This window comes from Cucumis melo, chromosome 12, assembly GCF_025177605.1.
Source record: "Cucumis melo cultivar AY chromosome 12, USDA_Cmelo_AY_1.0, whole genome shotgun sequence".
In the NCBI taxonomy this organism is placed as follows: Eukaryota; Viridiplantae; Streptophyta; class Magnoliopsida; order Cucurbitales; family Cucurbitaceae; genus Cucumis; species Cucumis melo.
In genome coordinates, this window is record NC_066868.1 from 3,244,396 (window position 1) to 3,266,747 (window position 22,352).

Consider the following 22,352-nt stretch of genomic DNA (forward strand, 5'->3'; position numbering starts at 1 on the left):
CATATCTAAACGATCGTAAATATATTACGCGCGCATTATTGACGGCATGGTTGACGAGACATTTTTGGTATTTTACATGATGGACCTCTGTACTTTTTCCATTTTTGGAATTGTTTTATAGAGGGTAAATATTTTACCGCTTTTTTATATTTTTGAAAAGACTTAAGATTAAATAGGTAAAAGGGGGAAAAAAAGGTCAAACCCACACATGGAATTTAATGTGTTTTTGAAAAATATGGAAAGGCAAAGATCTTCATCATCAAATACAGCAGCCAAGGAAATTGTTTATACTTATTTTATCCTGAAATCCTTCCATCCATTAGAAGGCAATAAATGAAAAGAAAATATCAAATAATTGATACATATGCATATATTTTATTTTATAAATTTTATTATATATTTTTTAAAAAATATTTTCAACATTTTCAATCACTTCATTTTATAAATACTCACAGAATTTACAGTATGTAATTTAATATAAATAGAGATACTAATATATAACAATAATTTGAGAATAAAAATAATTTCTAGATTCTCTTAGTTGTACAAATATTTAACTATATCAATATTTTGTTGATATATCTATCCATCTATCCATAAATTGAAATCTTAAATTGATATTTTAAATCTCAATATATCAATATTTGGTGTTATAGTTTCAAAAGTTTATTTAATAGTTTTTCAAAATTCTTAATTTTATGTCTAATAAATTTTTTAAATTATCAAAGAAATTTAACTATGTCCTTCATATATATATATAAAAATAGTAAAAAATAAATTGAACCATTAGATAGAAAATTGAGTCTTAAGTTACATATGAATCTCAACTTGTAATTTTGTTTATAATAAGTTTGTAACATATTTTTAAATGTCGATCAAGTTAAGGACGGATCTATTTGAAACATTATTAAAAGTTTTAAAACATGTTAGAAAACTATTAGATATTTTTTTTAAGTCGATAGTTCAAATAGGAATAGAAACAAAAACATAAGAGCGGTGCCATACATTTTAAATAGTTAAGGAGTTTGTGGAAACACCAGATCACACTACCCTTGCAACACTATTGATAAGTATTCAGAAGTGACACGAGCATCTATCGGTAAGGAGATGTCTTAGCATAGAGAACCTTAATTTCAGACCTACTTAAATTGCAAACTTTAACCACCTTTTAACAAACGGTTATTATTTTCAAAAACTAACACAAAAATCCATTAGATCGTGAAATTAAGCTCATCGGTAGAATTCATTTTTATTATTTAAGAAATTTAATTTGATAATTTTGGAATTAATGGAATTGGGAAGAGCCTTTTATGAAGACCTCCGCCGTCAGATTTGTCTCACAAAACAAAATCGCCTTTAGCTCATTCGCTAACCCAAAGCTTCTTGCTCTCTCTCATGGACTCCCACCTTTGATTGGACCTTTTCTTCTTTTAAAGTTGGTTTCGTTCAAAGGGCGGCCCCCGATCTTTCTCCACTGCATGTTCTAAAAAACCCAATTCCTGTTTTTACCAAAATTTCAAGAATCTGTGTGCGATTTTGTGGAATATTATGTATCCTCTTCGTCAATAACATTTTCTTTATTTTTGGGTTTTAATCACTCACTCGTTGTGGCTAATGGGTCCAATCAGAGGTTTGAGAAAGAAGAAGAAATTAGAGAGGAAGCTCGATTCCAATGGTACTGCTTCTGATTCTTCTGAAAAGGATGACGCTATAGATTGGTGGGATGATTTCTCCAAACGAACCAATGGTATTTCTTTCTTTTTTTCTTTTTAATATCTTGATTTTCTCTTTACTTCTAATCGAAGTTCTTCGATTGTAAGATCGGTTCTGTTTGACTATCGACTGTTTGGAACAAAAATGATTTGAACTTAGTTGACTTCTTATCTGGTGTGTAGAAAGAATTGACGGTACTGCATGCATTGGGAGGTTTGATAATTATGTTAGCTTCGAGTCATTGTATAGAAGGGCAAGACATTTTGTTGAGTTTCTATGAAGAAATATTATGTTATGTGATTCTGTTTATAAGAGTTTGAATGAGTCAATGCCGTGGCCTTGCTTCTGAGATTTTGATCTGTTTTCTGTGCTCGTAATGTATAGAGCTTGACAGGGGATCTCGTTTTGGGTTTGATGCGTTAGTGTTTAATTTGTGAAGGGATTGATTATGCTGTTTGACTGGTCTAGCTTATGACGTTACACCTTCATAAGCTGTATTTAGTATTCTTTGGTTCTTCATAAGCTGTATTTAGTATTCTTTGGTTGTCAAGAGCTTCTCGAACTTGTAACTAGTTGACCCTGATTCGACATTAGTAGTTTATAGATGATAGTGACGATATAGACCCAGAGCTATGGAACTTGAGTGTCATTCTCTTGTTGAAATGAAATGGCCTTATCTTTATTTTCATCTCTCCACAAATTTGAGTGCTAGTTCTTTGAATTACAAGGATGCTTCTATATACTAGGGTGGGGGTGTGTTCCTTCTTCCAACCTTTCGCTATGTATTGGTTGTCCTTCCTTCTTCAGGGTGATGACAATGTTCTCTGCCAACTACTACCCCTGAATGTATGGTTTTGTTATGAGTGAAGTTCAGACACAACAAGAATGACGCACATCTTGTTTTGGAATTCCTTCCTATTATCTTAGAGAATGAAGAGAATTTATGCTATTCCTCTATCGTATCTGATTTTAGCAATTAGATAATATAACTTCCATATGTTACTAAATTGTGTTTTGAAGTGTTGAGACAACTATAGTAGATTGGACTGATGTAGAGTCGAGAGTGGATTGGAGAGTTAGAAAATGTAGTTATTCAATTATTAGGCTTTATAACTCACATCAAATGATTTACATCCTCATTGCTTTGGCATTGACGTAATGTCATTAGATTTTTCTTCTGGTGTTTATCAGTTTCTCAAGTCTTCTACTTTACATATTTGGAAACCACTGAGAATCTATTGCCATTACACTACAAAGTGAAAAACTAATCATACTGGTCATGAATGTATCCAATGATTTGGGGATTAGCTCAGCCTTTTCTCCTCAAAATATTCTGGACCAATTTCAGTGTTTTAGTTTGAAAATTTTGGTTACACTTTCTTGGCCCCATTTCTATGCAGGTCTTCATTCTGCATCAAAAGGTTTGGATAGATTCAAATCCATTTTCAAGGTCTCCCGAAAGACTTTCGATTACATATGTTTGCTTGTCAAGGACGACATGACAGCTAAATCTGGTCATTTTACATTTTTGAACGGTAGGCCGTTGTCTTTATGTGATCAAGTAGCTGTAGCTTTAAGAAGGCTGGGGTCCGGTGAATCGTTAGTGACAATTGGTGATTCACTTGGATTGAACCACTCGACTGTGTCTCAAGTCACATGGCGATTTGTGGAGTCAATGGAAGAAAGGGGGCTTTGCCATCTTCATTGGCCTTCAAATGAAGTGGAAATGGCTCAAGTGAAATCAAAATTTGAGAAAATACAAGGACTTCCTAACTGTTGTGGTTCGATCGATACCACCCACATCACGATGTGTCTGCCTGCTTCGGATCCCACAAGTTTTGTGTGGCTTGATGACGAAAAAAACCACAGCATGGTTTTGCAAGTGATTGTAGATGCAGAAATGAGGTTTCGAGACATATTAACTGGATTGCCTGGGAAATTGTCGGATAGGTTAGTTTTCCAGAGTTCAAACTTCCACAAGCTTTGTGACAAGGGGGAGAGGCTGAATGGGAAGAGGTTAGAGCTTCCCGACAGATCGGAAATCCAAGAATATATAGTTGGAGATTCCGGCTATCCTTTACTTTCCTATCTTGTCACTCCCTATGATGGAAAAGAACTCTCAACATCAAAAGCTGAGTTCAATAAGCGACACACAGCGACTCGGTTGGTGGTTCAACAAGCACTAGCAATGTTGAAAGAACGGTGGAGGATCATTCAAGGAGTGATGTGGAGACCCGATAAACATCGGTTGCCGAGGATCATTCTAGTCTGCTGCTTACTTCATAACATTATCATTGATATCGGAGATGAAACAGAGGATGGTGATGTTCCTTTGTCTATCGAACATGACGTTGATTACAAACAACAGGTATGTGATGTTTTTGACTCAAAGGGTGCATATTTGAGAGAGAGATTGTCTTTGCTGTTCATATGAAACTGAGAGGCTTGGTTACCATATTTACTATTCTTTTACATTCTACAAGGTTTAAATTATGGGATTAAGCTTCTGTCACATGTACATATCATCAATTGATGCTTTAGTCATTTATTGGGGAGTGATTGATGAATTGATTCAGGTCCAATGATCTGAAATTTGTCTTTTGAACATTGAAAGAGGGAAATTACAGAACACACAAGTTATTAGTATATGAGCTGTGGTTTTTGTTCTTTTGTTGTGAACAGTATGGAAATATTTCAGCGTTACATACAAATTTCAACTTCTATCAGTTTCAATTTGCCTGCCTGTTTGCATTTTTCTTTTCTAATTGGCATAGTTTCCTTTTTTTCCTTTTTTTGGGAGCTTTCAAATAGTCTCTAAAGAACATTAGTCAATTGCTTAGTAAGATATGACATGACTTGTGATATGTGGGGTTGGAGAATTGGACAGTTGGCTACACTCTTCATGACTTGATATATATATATATATATGCTTATTTCAACCAGAGATGACATGTGACTTTAAATGTGTCTAAGCATGCAAATATACACATAAGTTGATATCATAGAAGTTCAAGTATTAAGGGTACAAATATGTTGATATCGTAGAAGTTCAAATATTAATGGTACAAATATGTTAATATCATATAATTTCATATCAACCGTACGAATATTAGACTTAGAAAACATGATACAATTAGGATTTCTATTACGTCAAATATGAAATCAATGCATTTTTTTCAATGAATAAAAATGAATAAATGATCATATCTCGAAGTAAAAAATTGTTCAAATGAGATATAAACGGGCAAAATTGTTGAAAATATTTATAGTTACAGCAAAATTTCATATTTTATCAATAATAGATGCTAGTAGAAAGATAAAAGTTTGTCAGTGTCTATGATTTATAGAATTTGTTACATCTAAAAATATTCCATTTATCGTTTAAATTTTATTTCTTTTTGAAAATTTCATTCATAATAATATGCTACTCATTAAAGTTTTAAGGGGTTCGTTTGGAGCAATAAGTTGGTTGTTATGGTCTTATATTTGAGGTGTGAATTATATTAAAATAGTAAAAGCGATAGAAATAATAAATACGATAGAAAATGAGGGTTTTAAAAAATATTGACCGTAACTAATTTAAAACTTTTAAATATTATTTATTATGAAAAGGGATGTTTATTATAATTTTAGAATAGTTTGTGCGGGAGACGTTCCCTAACATGTCATATCACATACTAAATTATCTAAATTTATAAAGTTGTAAAGTCCAGGCCATCTTTTGTTCATTAATTTAACTTACCTAAACATATATAACAATGTGCCAACTGTTTCTTAATGCAACATTTATGGTTTTTTTTAGCCTAATAAGATGTGGGGTGAGAGATTTAGACATTTGACTTTTCTATCAAAAATCTAAATTAATTGAATCTATGACCAGTTTGAGACAAAGTCTAAGATGTTAGATTCGATGAAATGTTGAAATCTCAATTCGATTTAGAAATATTGATTTATAACAATAATGAACACGTATTTTTAGAAAACATCTAAATATTAAAATTTTGTAAAAGATACTTAAATGGTTAGGAAAAAAGCATTTTACGCCTTTTAAAATAAGTAAATTTATTCTTGTTATTATTAGGTTAGTCTTAATTTTTCTAGAAAAATAGAAATAGATGCGAAATGTTTGACCTAAATGTTGAATTAAACATGTCGAAGTATCAAAGAAAACATCACATGTCTGATAAAAATTAAAAATCGTGGGATATTAATAAACTTACGAAGGAAAATAAAATCTAAACAAAAATAATACACATTTACAAGTTTAGATATCGTATGAAAATCAATAAACGTAATTTAACTCAAATAATTACTAAATTGCGTCAAATCATGAATGTTGTCGAAAATACCAAATCAGCAATCAGTCAGTCAATGAATGATGTTTGGTCAATTCTTCAAGTTTTGATGATGTTGATCAAGTTGGAGAAATGTATGTTCATGTTAAAAAAAAAAAAGGACTCGTCACAATGAGATTGTTAGGCTAATGATGAAGAATTTTGAGCTTAGAGTTAAAAAGATCGAATTCACAAATGGTTACAGTCTTTACATAGTTACGATTATGACACATATGAATAATGTAAACTGCAAAGTTTAAGCATATTTTGAAATTTTCTAGTGCTCATACTTGGAAGCATGAAACATTGAATCATGACCATAGATAGGTTAGAAGTTAGGTGTTTGGTCAAACCTATAAAGTCATAATTTATAGACCAAAGGACATCACAACGGATATGCGTAAGAAATTTGGTATCAACTTGAATTATGACAAAAGAATCAAAGTGACGGTTAGTTGCACCCACACCACAATATTTGCCTTTGATTTTCATGAAAATCAATCGGTCAGTTTTTCGATTTTCTTCCAAAATTGACGCTTCAAAGTTAAGAGAAGTTCATTGTATGTCGTTATATATCATATCTAAAGAGAGTGTAATATTTTAATCTATGGAACTAATTTGGGTCCTTCCCAAATGATAAGTTGAGTTTGTGTGAGATTTTCCTTCTTTATTCTCCTTGAGTTGTGTAAAGCTTTTGCTTTTGTGCTTGTTTAATTGTATTTTTGTTCTTGTTCTTTTTTTTTTTTTTTTTTAATTTCTTCTTGTTTCTGTTTCGTTTGTGGTTTAATCTCAGGACTACGGGATCCACTTATCTTGATTCTAATTCAATGCTTTTGCAAATAATAATAATAATAATAATAATAATAATAATAATAATAATAATAATAATAATAATAATAATAATAATACAAAAAATTAAAAGTGAGTATTAGTAAAAACTAGGGGCGTAAGAATATCCCGGACTACCAACCCATATTATATGAGTTGGGTTGGATTGAAATTTTTTATTTTTTTCTAGTTAGGTTGGGTGTCGGGTTGAAAAATTCGGATCAACCCAATCTAAGCCGAATTATATATATATTTGAAATTTTGAATTAATAGATATTTGAAACTTTGAATGTATAGCAATTTTAAACTTTTTTTTAAGGAACAATTTTGAAACTTCACAAACATTAGGATTTAGAAACATAAAAAAGAAAAAAAAAATACAACCTCACAACCCAATTTATATTATACGGGTTGAGTTGGAAACTTAACAGGTTGGATTGGGTTGGGATACACCCCTAGTAAAAACATTAAAACCCCACCCCCAAACATACTCTAACGATAAAAGTATATATCGAGTTTAAAAATACATTTTGAAACTTAGATAAAGTCCACCAAACTATATTCAAAACCTTTTTTAAAAAATCTCTTATCGATGTCTCAATTTTAGAATTTGAAATTTTAAATATTCATCTATCGAATTTAAAAAGAATAATTTTTAAGGATTATAAAAGATAAAGAGGATTCAATAGATTTTGTTCAAATTAACGCGTTTGTATGACAGTTAATTCATACTCGATTTCATTAAAAAAAAAAATTGTACTTAGTTTGTCTATCAAAATAGATTTGTAATGAGTAGTTTAAAAGGAAAGGTTTTATTTTAATTACTATTGTTCTTTATTTTTTTTTTATTTGTTTTCCTAAGAAACAAAAGAAATGGATCTCAGTTTATGTCTACCTCATAATTAGATAAGTTGTGTTGAAAAATTGTGAGGCCATTCATATACATATTCCTTGAAAAATCTAATGATGAAGAACCCAAAATACTATTCTATGCCTTAATTAGTCTTTCTTCAAAAGTCATTACATTAAAAAATGTTCAATGGATTGATTGACATACTTTTCCACCTTTCACATTCAAATTTATATCCAAACTTATTATTATGAGATGATGAGATATTTTAAAATACATTCAAGCATAAGAACTTCAACATTAGACTAAAGATGCTTAAGAATATAAGAATATAGGTTAATTAATGTTTTTCTTTTTTCTTATATATAGTTTCGATTGAATAAGTTTTGAGTTTTTAATTCTTTTAAATTAATTGATTGGTTCATTTTATTATATTTGAAAATAACCGTAATAATAATAATAATAAATGTTTACTTAAAGAATAAAAGTATTGATAATAAATTTAGAAATTGTTATATACATTTTAGGACCAATAAAATATCCAGGACAATTGATGTTGAAGATTTGAATACAAATTAGTCAAAACCGTACTTTATTCGTACTCTTCAACTTCCACCTCAAGTTTGCGTTGCCCTCATCTACGCCTACCCCCATGACGTAACTTCCTCTTAATTTCCAAAACTACCCCTCCCTTTCACCCAATTCCTCACTTTCTCTCTCCACATACACCCAATTAATCCCAAGGTTAAACCCGTCATTTCCTTTCAAAAGCCAACATCTTTTTCTTCCTATAAAACACCTTTCTCCCAACTCCTCTCATATTACAAATTCAATACTTTTGTGTTCATGTTCCCTCTAGAATTAGATCCAAATTTTATGAAGAGGGAAAGGGAAGGAGAGTTTGAAGCTTTAGATATGGTGGATTGTTTGTCCAAAGTGGAGGAGCCATGGCGGAAGAATACTGCTCCGGCCGCCGATTCCGGCAAAGTTTTTGTGTGTAAAACGTGTAATAGGGAATTTTCATCGTTCCAAGCTTTGGGAGGGCATAGGGCCAGCCACAAGAAGCCCAATTTCAAAGACGCTAACGGCCCACCAACAAAGCCCAAGGCCCACGATTGTCCCATTTGTGGGCTTCACTTTCCGATGGGTCAAGCGTTGGGCGGCCACATGAGGCGCCACCGCACCTCCACCACCACCGCCGCCGCTGTGCTGGAGAAATCTGACGGCGGTGAGAAAAGGGGTTTCGGTTTGGATTTGAACTTAACGCCAATAGAAAACAATTTGAAATTGCAATTGTCCACTCCTTTTGTAAATTGTTTTTATTAGTTTCTTTTTTTCTTTGTTCCTTATTCCACACAAATTCTTTATTATTTTTTATTTTATATTAATGTATATTAAATTTACTTTTCATATGATTTTTTTTCTTTACCTCGAAAATCTAAGGACGGAGATATCTCTAACTTCAAAATGGATAGTACATTTTCTATGTGAAAATTTGCTAAATACTATTGTATTAAATGATATACTAATTTATAATTTATTTATTCTATAAATTTTACCTAATTCTTAAATTAGGATAGAGGTAGTAAGAAAAGTTTCATACTATTGTATTACTATAAATTTTTCCTTATTTTAGCTAAGTTCATTTATGTTTTTCCTTCTTTAATTTGATCATTGAATATTTTTTTGTAGGTAAATTGTAAAAATCACCTCTAATGTGTATGGTGGTAGTGATAGTTGTAATTATATATTCAAACTTATATAAATGTTAGAAATTTGAATATGTAATTAGAACTATTACCAGGTTGATGGTTTAATTTTCATGTCCATTTTTATTAATGAATATTTGATAATTATTAAATATTTTAAAAGTAAAGAGTAGTTGAAGAACACTGGAAAGCAAAAGCATTGGAGAAAAAGTTAAAAGGGCATAAATATTATTATAGGTAAAAAGCACATTTGTAGTCCTATGGCTTAGGTTTCCGTTCGGTCTAGGTTCTTTTCTTTTTAATGGGAAACTCATTCAAAAGCTAATCAACTAAACAAGGAGGAGGCAATTCAATCCCGCACAACCATACCACACCCTTCTCCCCTTTTCCGCCATTACAAATGAGTATGATAGACCCAAAAATCGAACCAAGTGACCAATACTGACCGAACCAAGAGTGATCAATCGAAAATAACGAAGGATTTCATCAGTTTAGGAAAATGTAAATCGATAACATTTTTGAAAAGTTTCAAAAGCTTAAATTGATATAATTCGACCGATCAACCAACCAAAGGTCGGTTTTTACTTTTTTGTAGTCTAGGTCAATTTGAACATTTACTAAATCAATCTTAATTGATTCAATTGTAGTTTGGTCGAAAAACCACTCCAATTTACCAATATCCACCCTTACTCTTAATTAGCATGCACCACAAAAGGACACCACCAGAGTAGATAGAGTCAAGGGATCAATGCCTTTAACAATACCTGACAACTCAAATAAGTCCACATCCTTACGAGTTATAGCATTAACAAGATCAATAAAAATATTATCTTCGAGTCAAGTTTCAAAGTTTACATTTTACTTTTGAATTTTGAGTTTGATTTACTTAGATCTAAAAATGTTTCATTTAAGTATTCACTCTTTGGCCTTGGGAGGGAGGGTGTTATATGGTTGTGTTGAATTGGATTGCCTCTTTTCTTTGTTTTGGTGAAGCTTGTATGGTTGGTTTTTCCTTCTAAATCTTATTTTATACTTTTATATTTCACTTAATATATACGTATTTTCGTGTATTTTCCAAGACTTCAATATTTACATTTGTAACCTTGACCTTTTTTCTATTTACTTTTTAGTATTTTTATACATTAGTTTTGAGTTTTAATTTCTATTCAACAATTTTTAGTGCTAATGTCTACTAATTAATTTAAATTAACTAAATTCATTTAAAATTATTAAATTAATTATTATGACAATATTTTTTACTAAACTTTTGTCACTATTTAAACTAGTTAACAAAACACCATGAACTTGGCTAACTCAATTAGCATATGCATGTACAGAATAAAAAAGTTCTAAATTCAAATTCTCTTAGCCGCAATGTTATTAAAAGAACTAATTAACAAAATTTTACATTAGTAAAATAATTAATGAAAAACTAATGTGAAGTATTAAAGTAATGATTAGTAAAACTCAAAAATAAATGTGTAAAATCTAAGGTTATGAATTAAATGAAAATGAAAGCAAAACTTATAGACTAATTAAAATGTAGATGAAACTCAGTAGATTTTAGGAAAATGTCAAAAACATATATCCTATGAAACCAATAGAATTATCAACCCAAAATGTAAGGTTATGAAAATCATATCTTCAAATAATTCTTTTAAAAACCGAAATTGTCACCTCCTAGATTTTAGCAAAATGACAATAATACCCTTGAAACCAATAAAAGGGAATCCGCATTTCATACATTAAATTTTGTCCTTGAATGTGTTATAAACTTCGCAAAGTGTTTTATATAAATCAATCAAAAAGTGTTTGAATAGTACACCTTTGAAAATTCACTAAACTTTTGCTTTCAAATTTACAGAAATAAAGAATATCTACGTTAACAAAAAAATGACCCTTTCGTTTCTTTTTTACCGAGATGTAGAGGTGAGAAATCCAATTTCATGCTACAAAGTTAAAACGTACATTTATATCAATTGAGCTATGCTTCTAGTAATATGAAACAACGAAGAAAATATAGTAATATTTTCATAGTTTTACCATCTTTTTTATATTTCAAGTCTAAAATATGAGGAAGCAAAAATTAGAGAGTATAAGTGAATTAAATCTTACGTAGATATAAATATATACACCTCTAAAGATAAAAAGACCACACCTAATTCACAGAAATATTTAAGATATTTTAAGATGCAAGAAATGTCTAGAAAAATAACTTTGCATGGAGGCTTGAAGAACACTTCGTGATAGAACTAGAAAAAAAAATGAAGAAAAAATAAATGGTCGAGTGATGAGACAGTGGAAATCAAATATATATTTTCTCAACAAAAATTTATTTCTTCCAAACGATTATCTCTTTCTTTTCTCTTTGTATGTATCAATGTTCCTATAACGATATTAGGAAAAGTAGTCGAAATTAATATTGGATTGTGTATTATTACGTATAGCATTTAGAAAAATATTGTTTAATAGTCATAAATTAAAATTAATATACGAACCAATACCTAAACATTTTATACAGATTTATTTAATTTAATTGGAAGAGTTTTGTTCTCTAAAATCAACTAAAAAAAATCCTTTAAATTTGCAACTGATTTACGTGGTCTCATTCATTCCATCAAGTTGATATTTAAACAAAAAAAAAAGAAAAAAAAAAAAAAAAAGTGCTTCTCATAATGAAGATCTTGAAGAAAAGGTGTTTATAATATTATTAATAGCATGTTTTAAATTGCTTGGCTATTAAATCTTATGTCTTTGTATTATATATCCAAAATTCCTTAAAAGGTGACAACTAAGCACACTCTAACTAGTTAGGTCTATTTAAAAAGAGAAATTATATTTTCAATAAAAAGTTTAGCAGTCAGCAAAAATATTCTTTCGATTCTCGACTTTTCAAGAATAGATGCATTCATTTGATCTCTAATATTTCAAATCGGTCATTCTAGTCCCTTAATTTTATAGATTTATTAGTTAAGTAACCTTTTAAACTACGTGTTTTTTGAAAACTCAAGAACTAAAATTATCAATTTAAAATATTAGAGAACGAATGTATCTATTCTTAAAAATTTAATGTCCAGAAAGATACTTTATAGTTAGAAATTTTATTCTCCATTTACAAGAAATATATATATATATATATATAAAATTAACAATAGCCTATACTGCTTTCTCAGATCATCAAATGTGGAAAGTGCGCAATTAGAGTACATTGAGAATAAAATAGTGCTCTTTTTAAGTGAAATATTAAGTGTACTTTGGAGGATTGTTACATTAATAATAATAATAATAATAATAATAGTGAATTTCAAATCAATTTTTTTTAATTTAACAGTTAAGTTAAAAGCACGAGGTTATTAAAATATTGGTTGCGTACATCTATAAATTTTATATTAATATCATTTATATCTTTCTAAACAAAATATTAACGTTTTTAAATACTTATCGTTCAATATTGATATAATATATATTTTATTATATTTTCTTAAATATTTTTATCAAACTAGAAAAAAAAAAATGTCACATCAAATTCAAAATGGGAATATGCATAAGTAAAATATCACAATTATCCGCTTAAATAATTTTATACATTCTTTATTTACCATAATATCTATGGATAGATATCAATATTTTGTCCATATTTGTATCCGTAAATTTAAAATACATCTATTTGATATTTTAATCCTTAGCTAAGCATTTCCCTTATAAGATTTCATTTAGAATACACATATAATTCTAAATGGTAATATATATGTCCTAATTAATTTCCCTAATTTTATTTAATAGCTATTTAATATGTTTTGTAATTGTAATTATTTATCTTACTTACCATACTTATTTGATTTTTTTTTGTTTTTAGAAAATCAAATCTACCTAACATCTTTTTTTTTACTTCTAAAATTTTTATTCTCTTATGTACTTTTCATCGATATTTTAAAAAAATCAAATTTCTAAAACGAAAAATGCATTTATAGTTTTACTATAAAGATGAAAATCATCACAAAATCTTGAGAAATAATAAAATAGGTGTTAAGTTTAAAAAACTAAAAAGGACTTTATTAATTGATTATAAGATTAGGGGTTTATTCATAAGAATTAGGTGTAAATTATATATAAAGATCAAAGTTTAAGGTGAAATAATTAATAAGGGTAGAAATGTTTTTAAGGTTAGGGTTTACCACTTTTTGGCACATATATACATGTCATTAATAATTAAATAAACAAAAAGTTAGTATAAAGTGGAGAGAAAATGGACCAACTAGTTATTGCTTTGAAGCATATGCTTAGAAGATCCTATTCTTCCACAACATCAAAACCAACCCCCCACCATCTCCCATTTCTCCCAATTTTTTCTCTAAAACCTAATTCCCCTTCTAATCTACATCTTGGCATTGTTCATCATCTTTGTGAAATATATACCATCCATGGCTTCCCGGCCTTTCATCCCTTTTATTCTATGTTGTAGCTCGACGTTCCGATGGCTTCTCAAACGTTTTTCTACGGGCCAAGGATCGATGATTTCAAAGTGAAGAAATGTGAACGTGGATCGTGATCGTGTATCGACAATTGTTCGATCACGTGCGTCACTTTGGGCAACGAATACTCTTTGGCATATTAGAAAACGTACGATATATATATATATAAAGATGACCCTTAGACGACAAAATAATGAAATCGGACCAAGTTAAAGCTACTTTGTTGGAGATCATAGGAGGAGGAGAGTTTGGTATTTTGTTTTTCTTCTTCCTACATGACTACTTATTCTTCTTCTTCTTATTATTATTATTATTATTATTTAGAAAGAAAAGGAAAAAAAAAAAAAAAAAAAAGAACTTTGGCTTTGATGATCATTTTTGTTATTTATTATCCGATCAATAACTTATATGTTCTCTACTTATGATCTACTGAAAAAGTTCATAATGGGGTTGTAAGTGTTCAATTATATTATATTGTTTAAATGGTATTATAATATGCTGTAGTTTTTTCTCAATTGAAAATTCCATTAAAAGAAAAACACTAAAAGTATATTAGGATAAAGATGCATGGCATTGTGAAATAATGATACTTCTAAGAAACTTTATCACATTACAATAACATAAGGATTCATCTACTAAATTTTTTAAGATAGATTTTGAAGAACATTTTAATTTGTTTCATCGACTTTTTGCTTATTGAACTACCTTTTTAACTCATTTTCAATTCTGGTTAACCTTAGCCCATCACTCATTTTATTGGGTTGTTGTGCTAATCAGCCGATAGAAGTCACTCTCTGGTTTAATGTGTTGATATTGTACATATGTTTTTTTACCACAATTAGGAGTGGAGAGATTCAAACCTTTTACCTTTAGAACGGAAGATCGTTGAATTATTCACACGGTGTGAATTATCATTATTGTGAGATTGAATATACGAAAAGGAAATTAGTTCAACAATTACTGCAAGAGATCTCATTGACTTCTTTAGGAGTTTATATATATATATATATATCATATTTTTGTCCTTGAAATAATTTTTAAATATAAATGGTTATTTTCACGGTTGTAAAATTTGAAATATCCTTTCTGAAAGAAATGAAAAACTGAGATTTGTAGAAATAAAAAGGAAATTATCAATTTTGTATTCAAAACTCTATACTATTAATTTCGTTAGAAGGGTGTCTAGAGCGTATGAGTCGAGTTCTTTCAAGTCTAGAGTTAATACGATAGAGTTAAGAAGTAGTATTTCATGTAGAGTTATTTAGTTGAGAGTCAAGAAATATTAAAGAGACTGAAATCTAAAGATAAAAAATAAAGTTTTTCGATAAACATGTAAAGTTTAATAGTGAATAATGTTGAAGTCAGTGGAATTACATTCTTTAACATCGGCTTATCGATAGGCCAAATACTTGATTTACAATCTTCGCAAGATTTCATTTGAAAGACATTTACGTGTAACTTGTATTATATAACCACTAAACTCCAAAACTTTCATGGTAAATTAATTTATACCATTCGTTATGATTATTTTTAAAATTAGTTTAACCATTAATTATCAATTATTTGTAGATTTTTTCAAAAGTCAATTTTACAAAATAGTTTATTGAAATGGATGCAGGAACGATTTTCAAAAAGAAAATCTTAACTAAAAACCTAGAAAGAAACAAATGAAATAGAAAAGGGAAACTTACTTAAATATAACAAAACACCAAACTATTTATGGATCCGTGTAACAAAGTCCATAAAGTTAGTCATTTTTAAATTTTCAGATTTGTCCTTCCATCTTTTTTCTCTTCCTCGCGATGAAATCGTCTCTCCTGCAATTTCTTTCATCGTCTTTCTTTCTTTTCCACTTATTTTTTTATACGATTTTTTTTCGTCATCTTTCTTATTTTTCAATTGATTTTTTACATTGTTAAATATTTCTATTGTCTTTCTTTTTTCCTCTTTTTTTTCACTGCAACTTCTTTCCATCATCTTTCTGCTTTTCTTATTTTGCAATTTCTTTTAATCGTCTTTCTTCTTTTTGGATTCTTTTTTAGGTCGTTTAATATTTTCATCGTCTTTCTTCTTTTCTAATTCTTTTTTACGTCGTTTAATCTTTCCATTGTCTTTCTTCTTTTTTTTTTTCGCTGTGATTTCTTTCCTTCGTCTTTCTTCTTTTCCTTTTCTTTTTTTACGTCGTTTAGATTTGCGACTGTGTACAAAAAAAATAGCAAAATCTAAAAAATCATGTATAGAAAATCTTGAAAAAAAATCATTTAGATTGGAGTAGCCAAATGTAAACGATCGTGTAAAAAAAATAAATCATCGGTAGACAAATCTAAACGATCGTGTACCAAAAGAATTAAAAAAATCGTCTACCAAATCTAAACGATCGTGTAGACAAATCTAAACAATCGTATAAAAAAAATAAACGATCGTGTAACAAAAGAATTTTAAAAAATCGTTTAGCCAAATATAAACGATCGTGTACCAAGTTTTGGGAAAAAAATCGTTTAGACTTGGATCCCTAAATCTAAATGATCGTGTAACCAAATTTAAACGTAATCAAATTAAACGATCGTGTAACAAAAAAATTGAAAAAATAAATTGTGGTCACATCTAAACAATCGTGTACCAAAAATAGCCAAATCTAAACGATCGCAAATATATTATGTGCACGTTGTTGACGGCGTAATTGATGGGGCATTTTTGATATTTTGCACGGTGGGCCTCTAGGCTTTTTCTGTTTTCGGAATTGTTCTATAGACTGTAAATATTTTGTCATTTTTTTATATTTTTGAAAATACCCCAATAGAAAAGGGATAAGAAACAGTCTAGAAACTAGTAGGATTAAAAAAAAAAGACAAATATATTTAGAAAATTTATGATAAATTAACAAAATTATTGAAAATATTAAAAAAAAAAAAAAAAAAAAAAAGCAAAATTTCATACTATATCAAATAATGACAATGTCTAACATATCATTGATAGAAAGTCTTTCAACGGTAGATCTATCTAAAATTTTGCAATAGTTGATTCATTTTGTACTTGAAAATGTCCCGTATATATTAATATATTAAATATTTTATTTAAGAAATTGTTGAAATCATAAATTTGATAAAATATTAAAAAAAAATTAAACCTATCAATTATAGACTTCTATCAAGTCATTAATAGACATGGATAAAGTATAAAACCTTGTTATATTTTATAGAAATATCAATTTATACCCAAACTTCGGGATTATATCAATCTACCCTAAGGTTCAATTTAAGTCCTAAACTAACCGGAAGAAAAAATAGAATCTGAATTAATACAATTATTAGTTCTTCCAAAAAATTAGAGTTTACAATTATACAATTATTAATACAAACCCGAAAGTTGTAGAAATATAAATTGAAATTTTATTTTGTTATATTCAAAAATAACCCATATATTTATTGTTACTTTTCATAAATGTAACAAAACACCAAAATATTTACGGCAGTAATAAAAACGAAAAGTCCATAAAGGCGGTAAAGTATTTTCATAAATTTCAAATTTGTCTTTCATATTTCAGACGATTCGTCACTTTTTTTTTTCTTTGCAATTTATTCATTCTCTTCCAAATTTCTTCAGCTCATCTTCTAGATTTTCAAGATTGTTTTAATATCACTTTGATATGATCTAAACGACCGATTATCTAATCATCGTTTAGATTTGAAACCTTTCTCCCATCGTTTAAAAAAAACTAGACAATTGTGTGTATAATCTAAACGACCGCTTACCATAATCAACACGATCGCTTATATTTGAAGTCATTTTCTAATCTTTTAAAAAGAATTACACGATCTTTTATCATGACATAAACGGTCGTTTACCATAAAAAAAAAAGCACACTATCGCAACAATCGTGTATCATGACCATGTTGATACTACTGTGTATCATTTCCTACATGTATCATTGTTTAAAAGAACTACACGAAAATGTGACCAATTAATGAACATTTTTATTTTCGATCGTAGACTTATTGACTTTTTCAGTTTTTAAAATTATTCTATATTGATATAAATATGCTACCGTTTTCTTGAAATTATGTTATTCGTTTTTCACGTCATGCAACTTCTTTTTGTCTTTTTCAGTTCTTATAAACAAACTCTTGATTAGTGAAATTAAGTCATTAAATGTTAATAAATTAAAATTTTGTATTTATAATCAACAAATATGTAAGATTAGTAAGGTAAACAAAAAACAAATTTTAATATTTTTTTTCTTCGAGTGATGCTGCCCCGTAGAAAGGACGTTTAAGCCATATATGCCCACAATAAAAAATGGAATCAAGGAGAAGAAAATAACTATTATTTTAGAGACATCCATAAAAGATATTAGATGAGGGAGAAGAAGATAATGCATTTTCTAGTTAATAAAAAACTTAGGCATGTAGAAAACAAAATAAAAGAGAATAACGAGGAACATGTTCAATCTAAATAAAAATATACAAACACCTAAGATGAACGTAAACTAACCCAATTCTAATATCTTGCCAGTATTTCAATCTTCATAAGGGGAATCTACAATGACCGATCCATCCCGAGCATGTTTCAATCAACATTATAAGGGCAAGGGCATAGAAATTCAATACAAACATACCATTCAATTGAAAAAGTCCCCTAACGGACTTTTCAATTTAATAACTGTCAAAGATCATTCACAATGCAATAAATATGGCAAACACAAAACCTATCTCCTATCTCTAAAGTATCGTGGTAGTTGCAAAGATATCCTCATCGTCAAAACTTAAGCCCTCAAACCTATAATAGTATTAAAATTAAGACAATTGTTCGGTTTAAGCTTTAGGGCTCAATTATTATCCATTGAGGTCTAATTTCTGAAACAATTGCAAGTACAAGACTCCGATTATAACATTTCTAGAAATTTGAGTACAGCTTTTAAAAGGGCTGGCTCCGGGTCTCTCTAAGATAACTATTATTGAACTTGAAAACTCAAGTGACAGAAAACAGAGTTGGGACAGTAGGTAGCAAGAGATTTGAAAGCACTAGTTCTCTTCCATTATAATTAAAAGAACCAAAACGTCTTCACGAAAACAATAAAAATTTCCTTGGAATTAACTTAAGAAATGAGAAACTGGCAACACAAAATCTAATCATCAATACAGGATAAGGATCTTTCTTTACCGACAGAAAATGTAGTACTATTTGAAAGCTATGTCAAAACTCCATAATGGATGCTCAAAACCATATTCAGTAGAAGAAACCAAGAACTTTGCCTCCAACATTCTTCCTTCTTGCTTCTTCATGATCCATAATTCCAGCAGATGTTGTCAGCACAATAAATCCAAACTGCATATTATTAATTTCATCAAACAGATCATTACCATATATTGAAAAATCATGTTACTAAACAAATCCTTACACAGCCAGCACTTACAATGGAAAACAAAAGATAATTCGAAAGTAAAATTGTCCAAACTTGTATCTAAACTGGCATTTTAAAAGCCCTCCGGACGAACACAGAACCATCCAAAAGCCCCAGGGCTCAAAGCTTTGTGCCTTGGAATAAGAATTAGGGTTGTTGTATTAATAAAGATTAAAATTTTTTGTGTTTGAGGCTTTTTTTCACATTTCCTCCACAACCATGCTTACTCTCGTTTACTCTCTTTATGGAGCATGCATACTTCGCATAGGACTATTGCGCCTTATTGCGTCTCAAGTTTTAAAAAATGTGGGCTTAAACGTTCGCAAAACTAAGCAGCCATTTCAGAGTACTTGTTAAACAATGGAAAAGTATTCATACTACTCTTTCATGTGCATCTACTAAGATATCCAACTAGCCTGATTTAGAATCTAAGACAATCTACGTAACAAGACGATTTAACAACTATTGACATCTCCAGTGAAATCCCTAAATTTCACGATCGCATTTCACAAAAGTGAAAGGTATTAAACACTAACCTGTCTGGAAGGGAGCAACCTAGCAGTCCAACCTTCAATTTCCTTAACACCCACATCAAAACGAGGACTAATAACCCCACATTTGTTCAGCCTGCCGTTGAGTTCAACAACAATTTTTCCAGATCTATGATCATCGACAAACTCAAATTCACCAATATAACCTAAACATTAAAGAACAAAAGATGAAATCAGATGACATAGAGAAAATAAATTGCAAAGATGAAGTCAAATCAAAGAAACAAACCGTGCTTCTGCATAACCAGAAGAAACTTGATGATGACTTTAGAAGAGGGCCTGATCATGACCTGTCGTTTGCCCCTCTTCTCTGCATTGTACATGCTCTTAAGAGCATCGTTCAAAACACTAACTCTCACCATTCTTCCAAATTAAAACTTCCAATGATTTCTAACAAAAGCAAAACAGAAACAAAAACCAGAAAAAATAAATCAAAACAAAATACAAGAAGAATACAAAAAAAAAAGGGGGAAACCCTAGCGAGGAGATTTACCTGAATGGAAGATGGAGGCGTCGGCTTCAAAGAATGGCTTAGGGTTTGGAGAGCATTATAAATTGATCAAAACCCTAACATTTGGGCCTAAAAAACAATAAAAATAGGCCCAAAATACAAATAAAAGAATTAAATAAGTTAATTTTTTAGTTTTTAAAAATTAAAAATTGTATTAAGTAATGCATTATAAATTAGGTTTAATTCCAAATTCGCTTTATACAATTTGGATAGAATTTAAATCTTAGTTGTTAAGGTTTAATGTAACTTTATCTCTATTTTCCATGATTTGTTAATTCTTTGTAGTTTAAAATTATATTTTTTTTTCAATTGAGTGGTTATTGAAAATTTATTAGTGAAAATAAAATATTATAATCTCGAGTCAAATAATTAAGGAAAATTGATAAAACTAGCACCATTTTAGTTTTATAATTCAAAAGTAGCATAGTTTTATAAAACTCGTAATTTTGTTTTTCTCAAGGTCAATCTCGACCAAGATAATCTCGAGATTCTTTCCAAATTTTAAAAATCTATTTGAAAGAAAGTTCTTGATCTCTCAGTCGAGTGTGTCATCGAGATAGTACATTTTTTATTAAAATATTGAAATTGAGGTTAACTCTTCTCGGGCCAAATTTGCCACGAGAGTTCTCGAGTTGAAAACATAAGCATTTAGGTTAATTGTTCTCAGGTCATCATGGCCTCGAGATGCATAAGCTGAAAAATAAAAGCAATTATGTCAATGATCCTGAGCCAAAGTTGTTTCTGACATAGCCCGAGATAAAGAACATATTAGCATTATGTAATATGATCTCGGGCTAAGGTTGTCCCAAGTTGTCCCCAAGTTTAAAGACAAAAATTAAAATGGAAATTAAAAACTAAGACTTAGACACCTTAAAGAGGTATGAAGGTGGCTGGGACATTGCCAATCGAAATTACTGGGCTGTAAGTTTTGTTAACATAATTTTGTTTTACTATTTATTGTTGGCATGTTTTGCCTTGAATTATGTCATTCAATACAATTTCTTGTAATTAGTTTTTGTTGTATGCTAGCAAGATATATCATTTTGAGTTGTTAAAAAATCTTTGGAGCGTCATATTACAGTGTGCATTGTAAAAAGTGGTAAAAGTTTTTGTTGTTTTGAGTAGTTTTGGGTTGCTATTATTTGGAGGTTGATTAATAATGTTTTAAGATTAGGAAATGGAATATTAGACCGAGTTTACACTAATTGTGGTAAAGAAGATGGAACTAAACCCGATGGTGATCCAATCTGAAGGAGAAAAAGTCAACTAGTGTTTGTATTTATCTTGGTTGAAAATTGCTTCTTGTTTTGGATGCGAATGCTCAACTTGAAATTTGATTTGCAGGGTGAATTGGGGAGTTGGAGTTTCAATTGATTTAAATTTTCTTCCATGTGGTGGAATGTTATGGATCAAATATTTTTGTATTGTGTCATACTTATGATTTTTTTTTGTTTGGATCACTAATCATGTGATACTCGTAGTTTTCATGGAAGCTTCTCTATTCTCATCGACTTGTTCTTCATTGACATTTTACAGGAAATGGGATTACTGGAAATAAAACATGGTTTGCTTCAACTAGCAGAGTCTTTAAACTCTCTTCATAGCAATGCACATCTCATTCACCGTGCTATATCTCCGGAGGTATCAATTTTATTTCAACATTTTTTTCTTTTTCTAGTAGTTTAAAACTTTTTATTAAGTTTCTTGGGAGTATTTGGAGTTTTTTCTAGTGCTTCATTTGAGAACTGAAGTGTTGAATGATACAAACACCATACAAATGGAGTTTTGTTGATGTATTGAAGCAGGAGAAATTTATGCGGTAAGGTAGGCATTTTGTATTATAATATAGAAATCATAATATAGTAGGTGTTTTGGATCATGCGTGTGTTTTCTGTAGGTGTTTTGTATTTATGTGTTGCCTGTAATATGTTTTATTTTGGACTTTGTGTGAAGTTTTGTAATTCATTTAGCGGAGTTTGTGTG

General features: G+C 29.7%; 3 protein-coding genes across 4 annotated transcripts; 2 read left to right on the forward strand and 1 right to left on the reverse strand.

The window, feature by feature from the left end:
- The first annotated feature begins 1,293 nt into the window (after window positions 1-1,293).
- On the forward strand, window positions 1,294-4,359 carry LOC103497206 (protein ALP1-like). The gene is made up of 2 exons (XM_008459318.3): window positions 1,294-1,747; window positions 3,114-4,359. The coding sequence occupies exons 1-2, from the start codon at window positions 1,615-1,617 to the stop codon at window positions 4,145-4,147; spliced, it is 1,167 nt and encodes a 388-aa protein (XP_008457540.2). The 5' UTR covers window positions 1,294-1,614; the 3' UTR covers window positions 4,148-4,359.
- A 4,192-nt stretch (window positions 4,360-8,551) lies between these two features.
- On the forward strand, window positions 8,552-9,137 carry LOC103497207 (zinc finger protein ZAT12-like). Its single transcript, XM_008459319.3, has one exon. The coding sequence runs from the start codon at window positions 8,572-8,574 to the stop codon at window positions 9,049-9,051; it is 480 nt and encodes a 159-aa protein (XP_008457541.1). The 5' UTR covers window positions 8,552-8,571; the 3' UTR covers window positions 9,052-9,137.
- A 9,780-nt stretch (window positions 9,138-18,917) lies between these two features.
- On the reverse strand, window positions 18,918-20,495 carry LOC103497208 (40S ribosomal protein S15a-1). 2 transcript variants are annotated; one of them, XM_008459320.2, is made up of 4 exons: window positions 20,352-20,495; window positions 20,088-20,248; window positions 19,844-20,004; window positions 18,918-19,231 (listed from the first exon to the last, which is right to left on the reverse strand). In XM_008459320.2, exons 2-4 carry the CDS (start codon window positions 20,218-20,220, stop codon window positions 19,133-19,135), a joined length of 393 nt encoding a protein of 130 aa, XP_008457542.1. In that variant the 5' UTR covers window positions 20,221-20,248; window positions 20,352-20,495; the 3' UTR covers window positions 18,918-19,132. The 2 variants fall into 2 exon arrangements, with proteins under 2 accessions (XP_008457542.1, XP_050936386.1); XM_051080429.1 differs by having other exon boundaries at window positions 19,840-20,004; window positions 20,352-20,435.
- Between the last annotated feature and the right edge of the window lie 1,857 nt (window positions 20,496-22,352).